The sequence below is a fragment of the Ammospiza nelsoni genome, chromosome 25 (assembly GCF_027579445.1).
Source record: "Ammospiza nelsoni isolate bAmmNel1 chromosome 25, bAmmNel1.pri, whole genome shotgun sequence".
NCBI classification, from domain to species: domain Eukaryota; kingdom Metazoa; phylum Chordata; class Aves; order Passeriformes; family Passerellidae; genus Ammospiza; species Ammospiza nelsoni.
Genome location: NC_080657.1, coordinates 5,533,803 through 5,550,972, shown reverse-complemented (window position 1 = coordinate 5,550,972; position 17,170 = coordinate 5,533,803). Strand labels below are relative to the sequence as shown.

Here is a 17,170-nt window from a genome sequence, read left to right as displayed (position 1 = left end):
CAGCAGAGAGATAAGTTTTAACCAGCAGAAATATTTAAAATCGTGTAGAATTTCCTTTTTTATCCTCCTCGCTGCCTACAAGCTCTGATTTATAGAGCCCCAAACCCTCTGCCCTCAAACTACAGCTGGAATTTATCCTATCCACAGAAATCCACAGAGGTTCCTTCCACTCTGTTTGATTTTTAACAAAAGTCCTTTCTGTATCCTTTCTGTATTCTTTAGTATAGTTTAGTATAGTATTCTTTAATATAATATAATATCATAAAACAAGAAATTAGTCTTCTGAGAAGATGGAGTCAGAGTCATCATTTCTGCCTGCCACATGCCACCCCATAATTACAATAGGTACCCACCTCAGAAAGCCCTTCGGGCAGCAGAGAGATGTGTTTTAACCAGCAGATATATTTAACATCCTGTAGAATTTGCTTTTTTATCCTCCTCACTGCCTACAAGCTCTGATTTACAGAGCCCCAAACCCTCTGCCCTCAAACCACAGCTGGAGTTTATCATAGCCAGGGAGATCCACAGAGGTTCCTTCCACCCTGTTTGATTTTTAACAAAATTTCTGCCTTGGTGATGTTTATCTGTCATGAAATCTGGGCAGGAAAAGGCCCAACACATGGAGCTGGTGCAGCTGTGGATATTCTGGAGTCACCATTGTAACAAATAATCACCAAACCCCACAGAAGGGTAAAGGTGCTGCTGTTCTCACCTATTAAAGGTTTTTTATTTTTTTGCATTTTAGAGCAAATAAAGAGTGTGGCAGGTGCCCAGCAGGGACTGAGGGCTGTGTGTGCTAGCAGAGCAGGAACTGAGACTGCGGCAGAGTGGGATTCACTGGGATATACTGGGATCAGCAGCTGTGGAGCTGGCAGGGAGGGCAGGGCTGCAGCTCAGAGCAGGCGATGATCAGACCCAGGAGCAGCCAGATCCTCTCTCCTCTGGTGCCCTTAGAGCTTGTGAGCAGATTTAGCACAGAAATAGACCCTGAACATGTGTTTGGTGAGAAGATTTAACTCAAAAATAGCCCCTTACATGTGTTCTGTGAGCAGATTTAGCCCAGAAATAGCCCCTCACATGTGTTTGCTGTGCAGATTTAACACAAAAATAGTCCCTCACATGTGTTCTATGAACAGATTTAACACAGAAATAGATCCTGAACATGTGTTTGATGAGCACATTTAACATAGAAATAGCCCCTCACATGTATTCTACGAGCAGATTTAACTCAAAAATTGCCCCTTACATGTGTTTGGTGAGAAGATTTAACATAAATAGCCCCTTATATGTGTTTGGTGAGCAGGTTTAACTCAAAACTAACCCCTTACATGTGTTTGGTGTGCAGATTTAGCACAGAAATAGCCCCTCACATGTATTCTGTGAGCAGATTTAATTTAAAAATAGCCCCTTACATGTGTTCTATGAGCAGATTTAACACAGATATGATCCCTCATGTTTGATGAGCAGATTTAACTCAACAATAGCCTTTTACATGTGTTCTGTGAGCAGGTTTAACTCAAAAATTGCCCCTTACATGTGTTCTATGAGCAGATTTAACACAGAAATAGCCCCTGAACCTGTGTTTTCTACTCTCTATTCTGTGTTTGCCTCCAGGAACCAGTGAAGACCTTTTCCAGGACTCTGAGGGGAGGGAGGGATCTGAGCCCATCGAGGAACACCAGTTTTCAGACCTCGAGGAATCTGACGACGACGATGACAACGAGGACGAGGAAGACGAGGAGGAAGAGGAGAGCCAAGACGAGCCAGCGCCGAAGCTGCCGGAAGGCAAAGCCGGCACCCTCCTGCTGCACTCCTCAGGGGGCTCCCCGTCCTCTCCAGAGGAAGGCACCCGAACATCCCCAGCTCAAGAAGCTGCCTCCAGCACCCCAAAAGCAGGGGAAGGCCAGCAGGCCTCCTCCTCCTCCTCAGGGCTGGAGAGCAAGTGGTCAGCAGACAGCAGTGACATTGCTGTGTGCCACAGCTTCCTGAGCCTCCACAGACCAGCTCTGACCTCCACCGAGCACTTGGCTCCTGCTGAGAGAGAATCTGTCACCAGGCCACAGATGTCCTTGGTCATGGACCTGTCGACCTCCAAAGACACCTCCCCGAGGAAAAGGTGGTCCCCGAGCCAGGAGTGTGGCAGAGGGGGTGGCAGCAGCAGCAGCAGAGCAGTGCTGGCGAGGAAGCACTTACTGACCAAAAACGAAACGTCCCCCAAACGATTCTCCCCCACAGCAGAGCTGTCCCCCCTGAGGTGCCTGTCCCCAGGGAGGGGGCTGTCCCCCTGCCAGCGCCTCTCTCCCAGGAGGGAGGTGTCTCCCCTGAGATGTGTGTCCCCAAGGCTCGAGCTGTCGCCCAGCAGGCACCTGTCCCCCCGGAGGGAGCTGTCCCCGAGGACAGCCCTTCCCCCTGAAGGAGAAGTGGCCCCTGCCAGGCACTCGTCGCCCAGCAGAGAGATGGCATCCCTGAGGTACTTCTCCCTGAAGAAAGTCTTGTCTCCAGGCTGCTTGGAGCTGGCCAGGTATCCACCCCCTGGCAAAGAGGACTTGCCTGGCATGAGCAAATCAGCAGAGGACAAAGTTCCAAGCTCATATCAAGCCCAGCCCGGAATATTCTCTTCGATGCCTCTACCTCACAGGTTCTTTGGCAAAAACTTACAGCTCTACGAGTCCAAGCTGGTAAGTCCAGTGCTCTGATGCCCTCTGGTCCTCACAGGGTGGTCTCTGACATGGTTTTTGGTGAAGGCTGTGATGCAGAAGTGCACAGGGACCCTGTGATCACTGTCACAGGTGACCCAGAGAACAGGGACAGGGGACAGCAGTGGGTTTTTGCTCCCATTTGAGTCCTACCCTTCTCAGTTGGAGAGAAATAAAGTTATCCCTTCTCCAAGGGGTTATTCCCACTCCTGAGCCAGCCAGTCCTGCTGGGACAATCAGCAAGGACAAACTCTTAATGATTAATTGTCACTAAGAGCCTTTTTGTTCCTGGGACTTCCATTCCCATCCCTGAGGTTTCCCCAGCTGGGGTGGAGCTGTGACCATTTCCCAGTGGTCAGTGACCTGAGCCAGCCCTGGCTGAGCCCTGTGTCCACCCACAGCCAGCTCTGCTGGATGAGCTGCTGAGAAATATTTGTTTGGACAGCTCTCATTTCATCTCTCCTCTCTTCAGCACAGAGAGGGGGTTCCCACTGGGTCCAGAACATGATTTAATCTCCCTGCTGGACAAATCAAATCCTGTGGGTAAAGGGAATTTTCCTGTTCCCCCCCAGGGCTGCAGGCAGATCCATGGGGGTGTTTGGAGGAATATTTCCCATTCCTGCTGGAGTGCCTGGCTCTGCTGTCAGTGGTGCTGAGGAACGTGAGACCCCTCACTGTGGGGAGAGACTCCAGCCCTCAGGGGCTGCACTGGGGAGAGAGAGGCCCTTACAGAGCCCCTGCCACCCCCGATGCTGAGCCAGAGCTTCTCCAGACCTTTCTGCCATGCCCATGCTAACCTTCTGTCCTGTGGTGCCTCCTTCCTGCTCTTTTCCACTCTGAGTCTTTGTCTCACCTTCTCAGAGACTCCTTTACTTTAGGGCCAAACCTTGGCTTCCTTTCATGCTGTTTTCCTTTCCTGTCAATCCATTTCTTGTGATGAATCCCAGGGCTCTGGAAACCCTCATCCTTCATCTCTTCTGTTTGGATAACTTCCTGCAGCATCTGCTTGGAGCAAATCCACTCAGCTCCCAAATCCACAGTAGGAGACAAGGTTTTAAGCTCTGCTTGTCTGCCATTCCCACTCTTTTGGTCACATTTACCTTTTGGCTTCATTTTCCTCCTCCTTTTCTGCACCCAGAGCCACCACTGTTACTTCTCTGTTTGCCTCCAAAGCACCAGCAAAAACCTAAATGGAAAAATTCCCCTTTATCAGCACAATGGACAGCTGGGCTTTCATTGCAAAATTAACATTCCTGGTGAGGCCACAAGAGACAGGAAGACCAGAGGAGGGTTTGTCAGGTCCCAAACAGAGCTTGAAGATGATCTTAGCTCAGTTCCAGTGTCAGGCTCGCTGCCAAGTCTCACCCTAACCATCTCCCTTCCCACTGGCCCTTGCTTAGGGCAGTCTCTCCCTGTGGTGATTGTTGCACCACTGAAATATTTGTTTGGGGTTTCCCAGCATCCCTGAAGTGATTTAGCCACAGCTTCCTGTGGGTAAGTGACATTTAGCAGTGTTGGGCCTTGTCACTGCTGACCCAGCACACACTACCTTTGGTGGCTCTTCCTTTTTCTCTTTCCTGTTCTCTTTTGCTGCTTTCCTCTGCTGTCTCCTCAGAGATCCAGCTCACAGGATCAGGGAATTATTCCCCATAATCCTACAAAGAAATGTGCCCTCCAGTGGATCCTCATATTTTATCTCCAACCCCATCTTAATTGAAAGTTGATTTCAATTGTTGCTTCCTCTTCTTGGGAGTCCTGTGCAGGGATTTAGTCATAACCTCATCACTAATTAATCCATTTCTGTTTAGCCACATATCTCTCCATGATGTACGTTAGGAAACTATGGGAAGCACCGAGAGAGAAAGAGGAAAAGGTAAAATGTAGGGTCTGAACCCTTGATTTGCACAGAGCACCCCATGAGGGTGGTGGTGGGGACCCACTGCTGGGTGTGTTGGATTTGATGCTGCCTCTCACTGGAAGCATCCTTGCACCCAGCAGCTGTAAGGATGCAATCCTGCTTTAGGAAAACACAGTGAAAATTAATAAATAAATATAAATTAACCTCATTCTGGGCTCTCAGGAACCTCCTGCACTGACAGGGATCCCAAGCAGCTCAGCTGGCAGCAAGCTCTGGCAGCTCTGCCAGTGTTCCAGAGGCAGCTCTGAGAGTAGGGTTGATGGTTTTAAACTAAAAGAGGGGAGATCCAGACTAAAGCTAAGGAGGAAATTCTTTACTCAGAGGGTGGGGAGGCCCTGGCAAAAGTTGCCCAGGGGGATCCCTGGAAGAGCCCAAGGCCAGGTTGGACAGGACTTGGAGATCTGTGGTCTAGTTAATGATGTCCCTGCCCATGGCAGGGGTTGGACAAGATGGCCTTTAAAGGTCCCTTCCAACTAAATAAATCTGATTTTATAAGGATCCAGGCCTAAACAAAATCCCTGGATCTGTGCCCCAGCACCCCATGGGCACATTTGTCCCAGAAGGGAAATGCTGTGGGTTGTGCTGCTCCTCACCTTCAAGGTCTGGGGCTCCACATCTCCCTGAGTTGCCTGACCTCCCTCAAACCCGAATAAAACCCTAACCCCAGTCCTTGGAGGCCATCCCCCGTGTGTCACACTGACCCAGCTCTTCTTTTCTGATTTTATAATGATCCCGGCCTAAGCTAAATCCCTGGATCTGTAGCCCAACACACCATGGGCACATTTGTCCCAGAAGGGAAGCGCTGTGGGTTGTGCTGCTCCTGACCTCCCTCAAACCCGAACAAAACCCTAACCCCAGTCCTTGGAGGCCATCCCCCGTGTGTCACACTGACCCAGCTCTTCTTTTCCCCCCCGGCACAGAAGATGGAACCCCACAGCCCTCCCTGCTCTCCCGGCACCCCGCCGCCTGCGTGCCCCCGGCCCCTGCAGGCCCCTCACGACCTCCACGCTCCCGGCCGAGGGGAGGAGAATGTCTTCAGCCACCTCCCGCTGCACTCGCAGCAGCTCGCCAGGACCCCGTACCCCATGATCCCCATCGGGGGCATCCAGATGGTGCAGGCCAGGCCCAGCTCCCACGCCAGCCTGGTGCCCAGCCCCGTGCTGCCCCTCCAAGGCGGACACTTCCCCTCAGCCAGCGGCCTCGCCCAGCTCAGCCGGGCCGCCACGAGGGACGGGGAGCCCCAGAGCCCTCCAGAGCCCTCATCGGCGTCCGTGTCCCCCGTGGCCAAGGTCTCCAAGTACACCCTGAGCCCGGAGCCGGCGGGTGGTGGCTTCTTGGAGGAGATGAGGACTAGCGAGCTCCAGCAGGAGCAGGAGGAGCACGGGCCTGCAGCAGAGGCTGAGCCCGCCCCGGCGGAGCGGCCGCAGACCTCGGTGTCCCCAGGCAGCCCCAGCAGCCCCAAGGAGCCCCATGTGGAGCCCTCAGCCAGCGGGGAGGAACCCTCCAAAGCCACGGGCAAGCAGCCATCGGGCAGCTCGAGCACCCCTTCGGAACCAGCCTGCACTTTCATCTCAGCCGTCCCCTCACTGGCCAGGGACAGCCCCTCAGAAGGCCCCCATGGCCACCCCCAGGCCCCGCGCCCCAGGAACCTCTCCGGAGAGCCCGGCGGGAGCAGCCCTCACCCAGAGCACTCCAATTTAGGTCAAACTCACAAAAAGGTGGATGAAAACGCGGGAAGTACTTAAACCTCCGCCAGCTGTTCCACCTTTAGGCTTCCTCTGTAAAATCAACAGACATTTTCAACACTATTTCCTTTAGTATAATCATAAGAAGCACTCTAGTGAATGACCAAACCCATGGAAAATTCCTGGTTTTCTTTGTCCCAGTCTGGTATTATCTCCACATGTATGCAGTTACTTGTGCCTTTTTCTATACCTTTTGTTGCTTGAAATGTACAAAACTGTTTGAGGCTGTGAATATTTTTTTAAAGTTTTTTGGAAAGGGGGTTTGTTAGACGTTGTCTTTTTTGCCATTTAGGTGTGCGTAATCCTGGGCCTGAGAGATGCAGAAAGGAAAGGGTTAAGCATTTTAAAGAGGAAGAAGATGCACTGAAAACAAAAGCAAAACAGAAAAAAACTTTTTTTTTATATTGCTTAAATGATTAAAAAAAAAAAGGAAAAAAACCCTAAACCCTTGTTCCTGTGTACAGAAGTTTATGATTTGTATTTATTACATGCTTTATTTAATTCTTGCAAAGTGCTTGGTTTTTTTTTGGTTTTCTTTTTCCTCCCATCCCTATGGTTGTGCTTTAAACAATTGAAACTGCTTTACATTTGAAAAAACGTGTTTACCCTGACCTTGTGACTGAAAGTAGCACTTCCTTGAGCAGGGGAGGTTCGTTGTGTGCAGGGAGAAAAATTGTCCCTCGAAAAGAGGACGACAAACTGCGAGCACCCCTCCCTCCTGCAGAACCCAGCAAAGCACTTTTCTAAAAAAAAAAAAAAATAAGGGACAAAAAAAAACTAAAAAAAAAAAGAAAAAAAAAAGTTCTTCTTCAAAGATTTACCTGCGAGAAGGTAGGAATGTATGGAATGTAGAGCCCGTGCCAGGAAGGGTCTCTCGCTGGACGAGCCTCCTGCTTGCTTTGCTTTAATCCTCCCGCAGCGCCCGGCAAAGCCCTGCCTGGGCTGGGGGAGCCTCTGCAAACCCTCCCTTGGTGTCAAAGGGGGAGGAACTCAGCCTTGAAAACCTTTCTCCCTCCAGCATGTTTGAGTTGTGGACAAGCTGCCTCCATCCCATCCCATCCCATCCCATCCCATCCCATCCCATCCCATCCCATCCCATCCCATCCCATCATCCCATCCCATTCCACTCAATCCCACCCAATCCCTCCCAATCCCATCCCATCCCACCCCAGGCTGCTCTGGGATCTCCAGGGATGCAGGAGGGCTCCAGGCTCTACTCCTCCTCTGGGGCTCTCGGTGCCTTTGGCTCCTGTTCTCACTTTTATTTATTTATTGGCGTGGGACATCCCCAGCTCAGCCCCTCTGGCATGGACAGGCCCTGTTTTTGGCTGGTTTTGGGAGATAAAAATGTTGATGCTGAATGGTGAATGCTTGCAAAATCAGCTTGTTATGCATGCGCAGCAGCTTTTTCCAGAGCAGATTTTTCGGGATGGGCATTCCTGGCAGAGCAAAGACCTGAACTGCCAATAAATCCGATACCAAATCCAGAGTGACCCCGACAGAGCCATTCCTCTGTCACAACTTTTTAAACCACAAAGCTTCAAGTTGTTTGCCCCTGCAGGTTCTTTACTACTTCAGAGGGTTTTCTGGTCGATGGAATCTGTACAAACCTCTTTTTTTTTTTTTATTTTAACAAAAAAAAAAAAAAAAAAAAAAAAAAAAAAAAGAGATATAAATATTTAACCAGTGGACCAGTTCTTTCTTCTTTCAGAGCTGTTCCAGTTTATCGGGTACGTAATACACTTTTTAAAAAAAATAAAAATACAAAAAAAAATAATAAAAGGAATCAAATAAAATCCTGAATGAGAACATATTTCCTTGCCAGACTTGATGAGCTACGAACTGTTCCCGTTTCACGGGCAAAGAATAGAAATTTTTTAATAATCTTCTGTCATTTTTTCTTTTCTTTTTTTTTTTTTTTTTTTGCTCTTCTTGTAAAAGGAATTAAGTACAACCATTAAGGCTGTGACCTGACCAAAACAACGTCCAGAACCCATTTATCCCCTAATTAGCACTTTTATCAGGTTTCCCTTTTTCCCATCTCCCCCTTTTTTGGCCCCGAGCCTGGAAGCTGCTCCTGTTCTCAGAGGCAGAGCAGGGGCTGGAACTCAGCTCTGTTCACTCGAGCTCTTAAAGCACCGGTTTAAACCGTCCTCAGGCTTTAAATGCGTCCTTAATCCGCGCTTAATCCCGGGGTGAGTGGGAGTGGAGTGCTCGGCCGGGGCTGGTGTGAGCATCCCTGGAAACCACCCATGAAATCGAGAGATTTCCCCGATTTCGGTCACTTTCTGCCCCTTGTCACACTCTTAACTTGATCCAAGGTAGCTTTTTGTATTTAATTTTACATATACATATATATATATATATATATATATATATATATATATATATATATATATGTATGTATGGTACATGAAATACTGCAGCAGCTGTGTCTGGTTTTTTGGTGCATTTGCCGCGAGTTTTGGGCTAGATCAAATCTGCTCAGCTTCTTTCTGTAACTGCATTTCAATCTTTAATCTATTTAAACTTTCCGTGGATTTTTTTCCCCTCTGTCTTTTGTGGAAAGAGGAGGAGGGAAAAAAGCCCAAGAAAACCCTGAAGTCTTTACATTGGTTTATTGATGATTTTGTTATCGTTGTTGTGGGGATTTATTATTGTCATTATCAGGATTTTTAAGCTTTCCCAGCAGCTCGAAGCTTTCTGCATCTCAGCTGCGGAGCATCGGGGCAGTTTGTGTGTAGCCATCCCGATCTTTTCACCCGGCGCCAAAAAATAACCCAGGAAAAGGAGTTTGGGAAAGGGCTGAGGTGCTCCCGGGGACATTCCCTGCCCGGATCCCCTCCCCATCCCCGGCAGCCGCGGAGCGGGGCAGGCAGGGACCGCCGAAAACTCAGGAGATGGGCACACAAAAATCTGAGTCCCAACCCAGTTTGGCTTCTCTGGCTGGGGTGAAATGGTGCTTCACGCTGTACCCAAGGGGCGAGAAGGCTCCCCCCAAAAATAACTCCTTGCTAATTAAGGGCTAATGGTCGCACTGCCAGCTCAGAGCTCCGCGGGAGGGACCCGCAGCACCAGCACCAGCATCTCTGGCTGCGGGCACACGAGTGTGTCCCTCTGCCCCGTGCTCGGCCGAGGAGCGCAGCAATGTCACTCCCGGGGTTTTTATAGCGCTGGGTGTCGCCCCCAGCCCTCAGCGGTGGCTGCCGTTCCCAGCCGGATCCCTTTTGGTCCCCCTGTGTCACCCTCGGTGGGAGCTGATTGCTGGTCACAGCTTTTCGTGTCGCTCTGAATGTCTGTTCTGCCTGCAAATCAGGGATGGAAAATCCCTTTTTGCTTCCTACAAGGGCTGCAAGGGTGGCTTTGCAGAGCAATTAGTGGGATAATTTACCAGAGAATGTATTAATAATGTAAATGAAGAAGCAGAGCCCAGCCCTCCCTGTTCAGCAGCAGGTGGAAATAAAATCCCCTGCTTTTCTCATGGCAGAGCTTCTCCAATTTATAATCCATGAGGGCACGGCCTGGCTGCTCCTGTGGTGTGGCTGCTCCATCAGCCCCAATCCCACGGGGATATTCCACTGATTATTTTCACAGATGTTTCACCCTGCTGAGCTGTTTGGGTGGCTCCCATCCGTGCAGCTCCTGGATCACACAGGGATGCTCTGGAGCATCCTCCTGCACACAGAGGACTTGGCCCAAGCTCTGGGATCACTCCCTGCCTATGTTCTTATACCAGGACTGACATCCAGAGCTCAGAAAGCTCCTGGACCTTAATCTTGAGCACTTTTGGAGTTTCAGCAACTCCTTTGTGCTGCAGCAGGGGTTTAGCTCCTAAATTGAGCTTGGGGTCTTGAGCAGACCATGGGATGAGGAGAGGGCTCCCCAAAACCACCCCATCCTCGAGGCAGAGCTCTGCCAGCTCAGATTATGGCCAGTTCCTTGGCTGGATACCCAGGAGCTGCAGCAGGGAACAAATCCATAATGAAACAGCTGTGAATGTCCAGCTTCCTGCTGAGAAATGCAGTTCCTCACCTACTCCCAAGGGTGACATCCCAGCCCTGGTGTCCCCAATGTCCCAGCAGTCCCAAGCCCTGCTCTGATGCCAAATTCAGCCCAGTTCTGCTGGGACAGGGCAGGTAATTCCCACCCAGAGCATCCCAAATCCTTCCTGCCAGGGCTGGGGCTCTGCCTCTCGCTGCCCAACAAATCTGCAGCTTTCCCTGCCTCGGGTTTTGGCCAAAATCCACAAGGACAGCACCTGAACAAGCAATATCCTTGGAGAAATCATTCAAATTGTCCCAGTTTCCATGCAAAATCCTCCAGGATTTGATCTAGCCCTTCCCTGCTCTCCTTGCTTTTCCTCTGTTCATCATCTGCTTTTTATTTTTTCTTTCCTTTCCTTTTAGCATTTCTGTCTATTGCACAGTATTTACAAATAAAACCGTATTGTAAGTTATTTACAAAAAAAAAAGAGAAAAAAAGAAAAAAAATAAACTAAAAAACATCAGTCCTGGTGGCATAAAACCAATCTGTTTTCATTACTGAGATATGATGGCACTTACGATCACTTTAGTAAATGTAATGTAAAAAATAATTAATAATAATAATTAATAATAATAATAATGTGTACGCAAATTTAATATACATGGTCTCATGTAAGATAAATATTTGCCTTTTTTTCTAAAAGGTGTATGTATTCTGTAAGTGGAATAGTCTGTAGAAAGTTTCTATATGTTCTTAAAATGGCAATACATTCCAAAAAATGGTACTGTAAATATGTACAGCGTCCAATGGAATTTGGTAGTTTTGCCTGTAATTTTATTTGAATTCCAGTTTCTACACTTGCATCTTGCAATGTCTGTATGGTTATATCAGTGCAAAAAAAAAAAAGCAGGTAAAAAGCACAGTCTGATGTAAAAAACAACAAAAAAACTGAACAAAAATCACACAAAAAACAAGAAAACAAAAAAAAAAAAAGAAAAATACTCAGTATTTGATGTTTGTGACCCTTATTGTAAATGACATCTGTACTGTGAATGAGAAGTTTTTACAAGTATAATATTGCCTTTACTACAGCTCAGATTGTCTGCTCGGTCTGGGCGTATTTTTAAAAAAACAGCATGTTGGAATAAATTTTAAAGTCCCAACATATCACTACGTCTGTGAGTGGCATCTTTTAATTCCTGTTTTATTTCCCATGTCCCTGGAGGCACATCTGGATAAATCCTGGTTCTGCTGCAGCCACTCCATCCCTGCAGGGGAAATGCTGCCCTCATGGAAATGCCAAAATTGGAGTTTTTTCCAGTTTTTCCTCTTTTTTTCCCAGTTTTTCCTCCTCGCAGAGCTAAGGCTGTGTGCAATGGATGCTCTGCAGAGGCCAGGCTGAATTCCCACAATTTCAGACTGGTTTGCATGTTGAAAAGGATCTTAAAGATCACTCAGTTCCATCTCCAGCTGGGTCAGATCCCAGTGGTGCAGGGTGCTCAGAGTTTGCAGTTTTTCCTCTTTTTTTCCCCAGTTTTTCCTCCTCACAGAGCTGAAGCCATGAGAAATGGATGCATGAGAATAGATGGAGGTCAGGCTGAATTTCCAAATTCTCAGACTGGTTTGGGTTGGAAAGGACCTTCAAGATCACTCAGTTCCAACTCCAGCTGGGTCAGATCCCACTGGTGCAGGGTGCTCAGAGTTTTCAGTTTTTCCTCCTTTTTTCCCCCAGTTTTTCCTCCTCACAGAGATGAGGCAGTGAGAAATGAATGCATGAGAATGGATGGAGGCCAGGCTGAATTCCTACAGCCCAGACTGGTTTGGGTTGGAAAGGACCTTAAAGATCATCCAGTTCCAACCCCAGCTGGGTCAGGTCCCACTGGAGCAGGGTGCTCAGAGTTTCCAGTTTTTCCTCCTCTTTTCCCCTAGTTTTTCCTCCTCACAGAGCTGAGGCCATGAGCAATGCTCTGCAGAGTCCAGGCTGAATTCCCATAACCTAGACTGGTTTGGGTTGGAAAAGATCTTAAAGATCAGCCAGTTCCAACCCCAGCTGGGCAGGGACAGATCCCACTGGAGCAGGATGCTCAGAGCCTTGTCCAGCCTGGCCTTGGACACGAACTTAAGGGAAAAAAATTAGGATTATTATAAAAAAATCTGGAATTTCCACCTTTCCTCTTGCTCCTCCTCAGGAACTGAGCTGCACTCAGCCCATCAATTCCCTTTATTCACCTGGAAATCCTCCTGGGATTGCCTTGCCTTGCCACCATTTGCCCCGCCACCATTTGCCCCATCAAAAAACTGCCTGTGCCTGGGTGTGCTGCATGTTGGGGAGGTGTCACATGGGGAGGGGATGATGCTGGCAATTTATTTACAGACAAAGCCTGTCTTTTACAACCTTCCTAAAACCCTCTGATTTTATAGATTCCCACAGGGGATTTGGGGCTGAGAGGAACAGGGACCTGGAGGAATGGACCCTGACCAAAATCAGGGATTTGGGGCTGAGAGCATCAAGGACCTGGCTCCAGGGATTTGGGGCTGAGAGCAGCAGGGATCTGCTTCCAGGGATTTGGGGCTCTGCTAAGGAGAGAGCTGAGAGCAGCAGAGACCTGGCTCCTGGAATTTGGGGTTCCACTGAAGAGAGAGCTGAGAGGAACCAGGATTTGGGGCTCCATTGAGGAGAGGGCTGAGAGGAATGGGGACCTGCCTCCAGGGATTTGGGGCTCCACTGAGGAGAGGGCTGAGAGGAACCAGGATTTGGCTCTGGGGATTTGGGGCTGAGAGCATCAAGGACCTGGCTCCAGAGATTTGTGGCTGGGAGCAGCAGGGACCTGGCTCCAGGGATATGGGCTTCCACTGAGGAGAGGGCTGAGAGCAACAGGGATTTGGCTTCAGAGATTTGGGGTTCTACTGAGGAGAGGGCTGAAAGGAACCTGGCTCCAGGGATTTGGGGCTGAGAGGAACAGGGACCTGGCTCCAGGGATTTGGGGTTCCCCTGAGAAGAGGGCTGAAAGGAACGGGGACCTGGCTCCAGGGATTTGGGGTTCCCCTGAGAAGAGGGCTGAAAGGAACGGGGACCTGGCTCCAGGGATTTGGGGCTCTGCTGAGGAGAGGGCTGAGAGGAACGGGGACCTGGCTCCAGGGATTTGGGGCTGAGAGGAACCAGGATTTGACTCCAGGGATTTGGGTCCCCAGGGAGCTGAGAGGAGGAAGAGGATGAGGGATGTCTGGGGCTGTGCTGCACAGAGCAGCCAGGGACAGCTCCTCCTGTGCCCGGTGTCCCCAGCCGTGCTGGTGACAGTGTGTGAGAGGGGACACAGCCCCTGTCCCTCTGCTGGGGCTGCTCCCCACCTTGGCCAGATGGTTTGGGGCTGTTGCTCCCTCCCAGGAGGAGCTGCCGGAGATGGAAGGGTTGGCACGGCCACCCGGGCTGGTGCTCGTTGTTATGACAACAGGAGGAGGATGCTGAGAGCAGGGAACGGGGAGGGAGAGAAGGAAAAGGGATCAGAGAATCAAAGAATCAGAGAACTGTACAATCACTAAGGCTGGAAAAGACATCCAAGAGCATCAAGGCCAAGCTTTGATCGAATCTCACCATCCCCAGCGAGCCATCTCACGAAGGGCTGGATTTTGTGGGGCAGATGGGGTCAGAGAAGGCAGGGAGGGACAGGCTGAGGGGTGGGCTGGGCATGGGGTAGGGAGGGAGGGCAGCACCGGGGATAGAGGGCACCCAGGGATAGAGGGCATCCCAGGATAGAGGGCAGCCTGGGGATAGAGGGCACCTCAGAGATAGAGGGCAGCCCGGGAGAGAGGGATAGAGGGGACCCCAGGATGGGGTATAGATGGATGGATAGAGGGCAGCCCAGGAATAGAGGGCACGCCAGGAATAGAGGGCACCCCAGGGATTCAGGGCACCCCAGAGATAGAGGGCAGCTTCAGGGTAGAGGGGCAGCCCAGGGGTAGAGGCATAGCCTGGGGATAGAGGACACCCTGGGGATAGAGAGCAACCAAGGGATAGCGGAAAGCCTCAGGAGACAGGACACCTTAGGGATGCAGGGCAGCCCCAGGAACAGAGGGCACCCCAGGACAGAGGGCAGCCCAGGGATAGAGGGGCACCCCAGGGATCCAGGGCACCCTAGGATAAAAGGACAGCCCCAGGGATAAGAGGGCACCCCAGGGATTGAGGGCACCCCAGGGATGCAGGGTGTCCCAGGGATAGAGGGCACCCCAGGACAGAGGGCAGCCCAGGGATGGCATCAGGTCTGGGCTGTGCCTTACCTGTGACACTGCTGGGCACAAGAAGGGCCTGGCCGTGCCTGCAGGGCTGAGTCCCAGCAGCACAAACATCACCAGAGGTGGGACCTGTGCATTGGGCAAGAACTGGGACAACAATGCCCAAAGCAGCAGCCCGGGGGTCACTGCAGCTGATCCCTCCCAGGCAGAGCTGGCAGCCAAGCTGTGACCTCATCCTCCAACAGGCACTGCTCAGACAGGCAGCAAAACAACCCAAAAATCCACCTGGTAACAAACCCTGTGTCCTGCTGGGGTCACCAGTGCCCCTGCCAGCCTCAGAAGGGGCACAAAAGGGAAATGCAGGAGTTGCCAGGGGATGCCCGGGGTGTCAGCTGTGCTTTTCATTTCAAACTGGTGTCTCTTAATGTGTCCTTCTCCATGAACCCACAGCTCCTGTGCCCAGAGGATGAAGTGGAAAGCTTGGCTTTCATCATTAGCAGGTGAAAGCAGCCCTATCCTCTGTTTTATGGGGGAAAACCTGGAAGTGTGTCCCGGTGTGCTGCCAGCAGGGATTAACAGCCCTGGGAAATGCAGGAGTCCCCCTGCCTTCCTGACGACCTGCTCATATTGCTCAGGAACTGATAAATGCAGTTGCTCACCTGCTCCTGAGGGGTGACAGCCCAGCCCTGGTGTCCCTGATGTCCCACCAGTCCCAAGCCCTGCTCTGATCCCAAATCCAGCCCTTCCAATGGGAGAACACACAAAGTTCTCAAACCCAGATGAGGTAAAGGCTGCAGTAGCACAGCCTGAGTCCCTGGCTGACCCTGCTCTCCCAGCCTGGGTTATCCTGTGATCCCAAACCAGAGAGAGAGATGGATTAAAACCTCCCAGGTGCTCAAGAGGAGGCACCACCAGCTAGACTTGGTGCTCAGGAGCTCAAACCCATCCCAGACCAAAAGGACATACATGGATGGATGGATGGATGGATGGATGGATGGATGGATGGATGGATAGATGGATGGATGGATGGATGGATGGATGGATGGATGGATGGATGGATGGATGGATGGTGGATGGATGGATGGTGGATGGATGGATGGATGGATGGATGGATGGATGGATGGATGGATGAATGGATGGATGGACCGATAGATGAATGGATGGATGAATGGATGGGTAGATGGTGCCTTGACCTTGGGACTCCCCTTAACCAGGTAACCAGCACCCACTTGAAGCCTAAAACCATCCTGTGTGATGAATTTGCTTTATTCTTCCTGTAATTCCAGCTCAGCTGCACCGAGGGTGTGATTTTAGCAGGAGATGCCAGTGGGGAGGGCACATCCATTGTATTATTTATTTCAGCAGGTCTTTCCCCTTTTTTGCTGCAAATTGCAGTTTAGGCCACATCTCTGCCCAAGTTGCTCAGTCCTAAGGGAATGCAGCTGGAATATTTGCTTCAGGAGATGAAATCCCAAACTCCCAGAGGGAGGGTTGGCTCTGTGGTCCCAACATTTGGTTAAACCTTTGGTCCTGGAAATGTGTGAGCTCTGGGAATTCCCAGCACTGCTGGCTCTGGATTGTTCACTCCCACAGCGCTTTTCCCTCACAGCTTTCTGCCCCTGCAATCAGCTCATTCACTCAAAATTCAAACTTTTCACCATAAAAATAGATTTCCAACTCTCGTGGCTGCAAAAGGAGCTGGAAACCATGATCTTATCTTTGCTAACATATGGGAAAAATGAAGGCTGCAAAATGTGTTATTCCTTTAACCTCATAACTTTGGAGATATGAGGCCAGCAGGGCCCTGTGTGACACCGAGCTCCAGCAGAGATCTCTGGTTTTAAGATCTCTGTAACCCATTAGGGTGCAAATTTATGGAAGGAGTCAGGCTGGATAAAAACCAGGTGGAGTTTTAAGGTGAGTATTGTGCTCAAGGAAAGGATTTTCATATTCTTTTATGAGCTCTGTGCCCATGGCCTTTGGCCTGGGATGTTGGTGCTGCTGGGCTGTCACTCAGTGCCAGCTGGCATGGGACAAGTGTGGGGAGACAAGGAGATGAGGGTGATGGGGAAGGGAACATGGATGGAGGGAGGGATGGATGGATGGATGGATGGATAGGGGATGCATGGATCAATGGATGATGGATGGATGGATAGATGGATGGATGGATGGATGGATGGATGGATGGATGGATAATGGATAGATGGATGGATGGATGGATGGATGGATGCATGGATGGATGGATGGATGGATGGATGGATGGATGGATGGATAATGGATGGATGCATGGATGGATGGATGGATGGATGGATGGATTGATGGATAATGGATGGATAGATGGATGGATGGATGGATGGATGGATGGATGGATGGATGGATAATGGATGGATGCATGGATGGATGGATGGATGGATGGATGGATGTGGAGAAGCCTCTGAGATGTGGGTTTATGTTGCTTAGTGGAAGAGCCCAACCTCTTGGGGTAGACACTGCAGTGCTGGCTGGGGCTGTGTGAAATCCCAGCTGATCCTGCTTGGAAAATCCCCTCCCATCCCATTTTCCACACATTCCTGAATGTTTGTGCCCCCTTTCTGAGC

General features: G+C 50.2%; 1 protein-coding gene across 1 annotated transcript in view; it reads left to right on the top strand.

Moving 5' to 3' along the window:
• Positions 1 to 8,035, top strand: part of HIVEP3 (HIVEP zinc finger 3) — a 165,807-nt gene extending 157,772 nt beyond the window's left edge. The window contains exons 8-9 of the mRNA XM_059488674.1: positions 1,615 to 2,678; positions 5,535 to 8,035. Coding sequence (XP_059344657.1) covers positions 1,615 to 2,678; positions 5,535 to 6,359 — 1,889 coding nt within the window. The 3' untranslated portion in view covers positions 6,360 to 8,035. The remainder of the gene's footprint in view (positions 1 to 1,614; positions 2,679 to 5,534) is intronic.
• Positions 8,036 to 17,170: the final 9,135 nt, after the last annotated feature.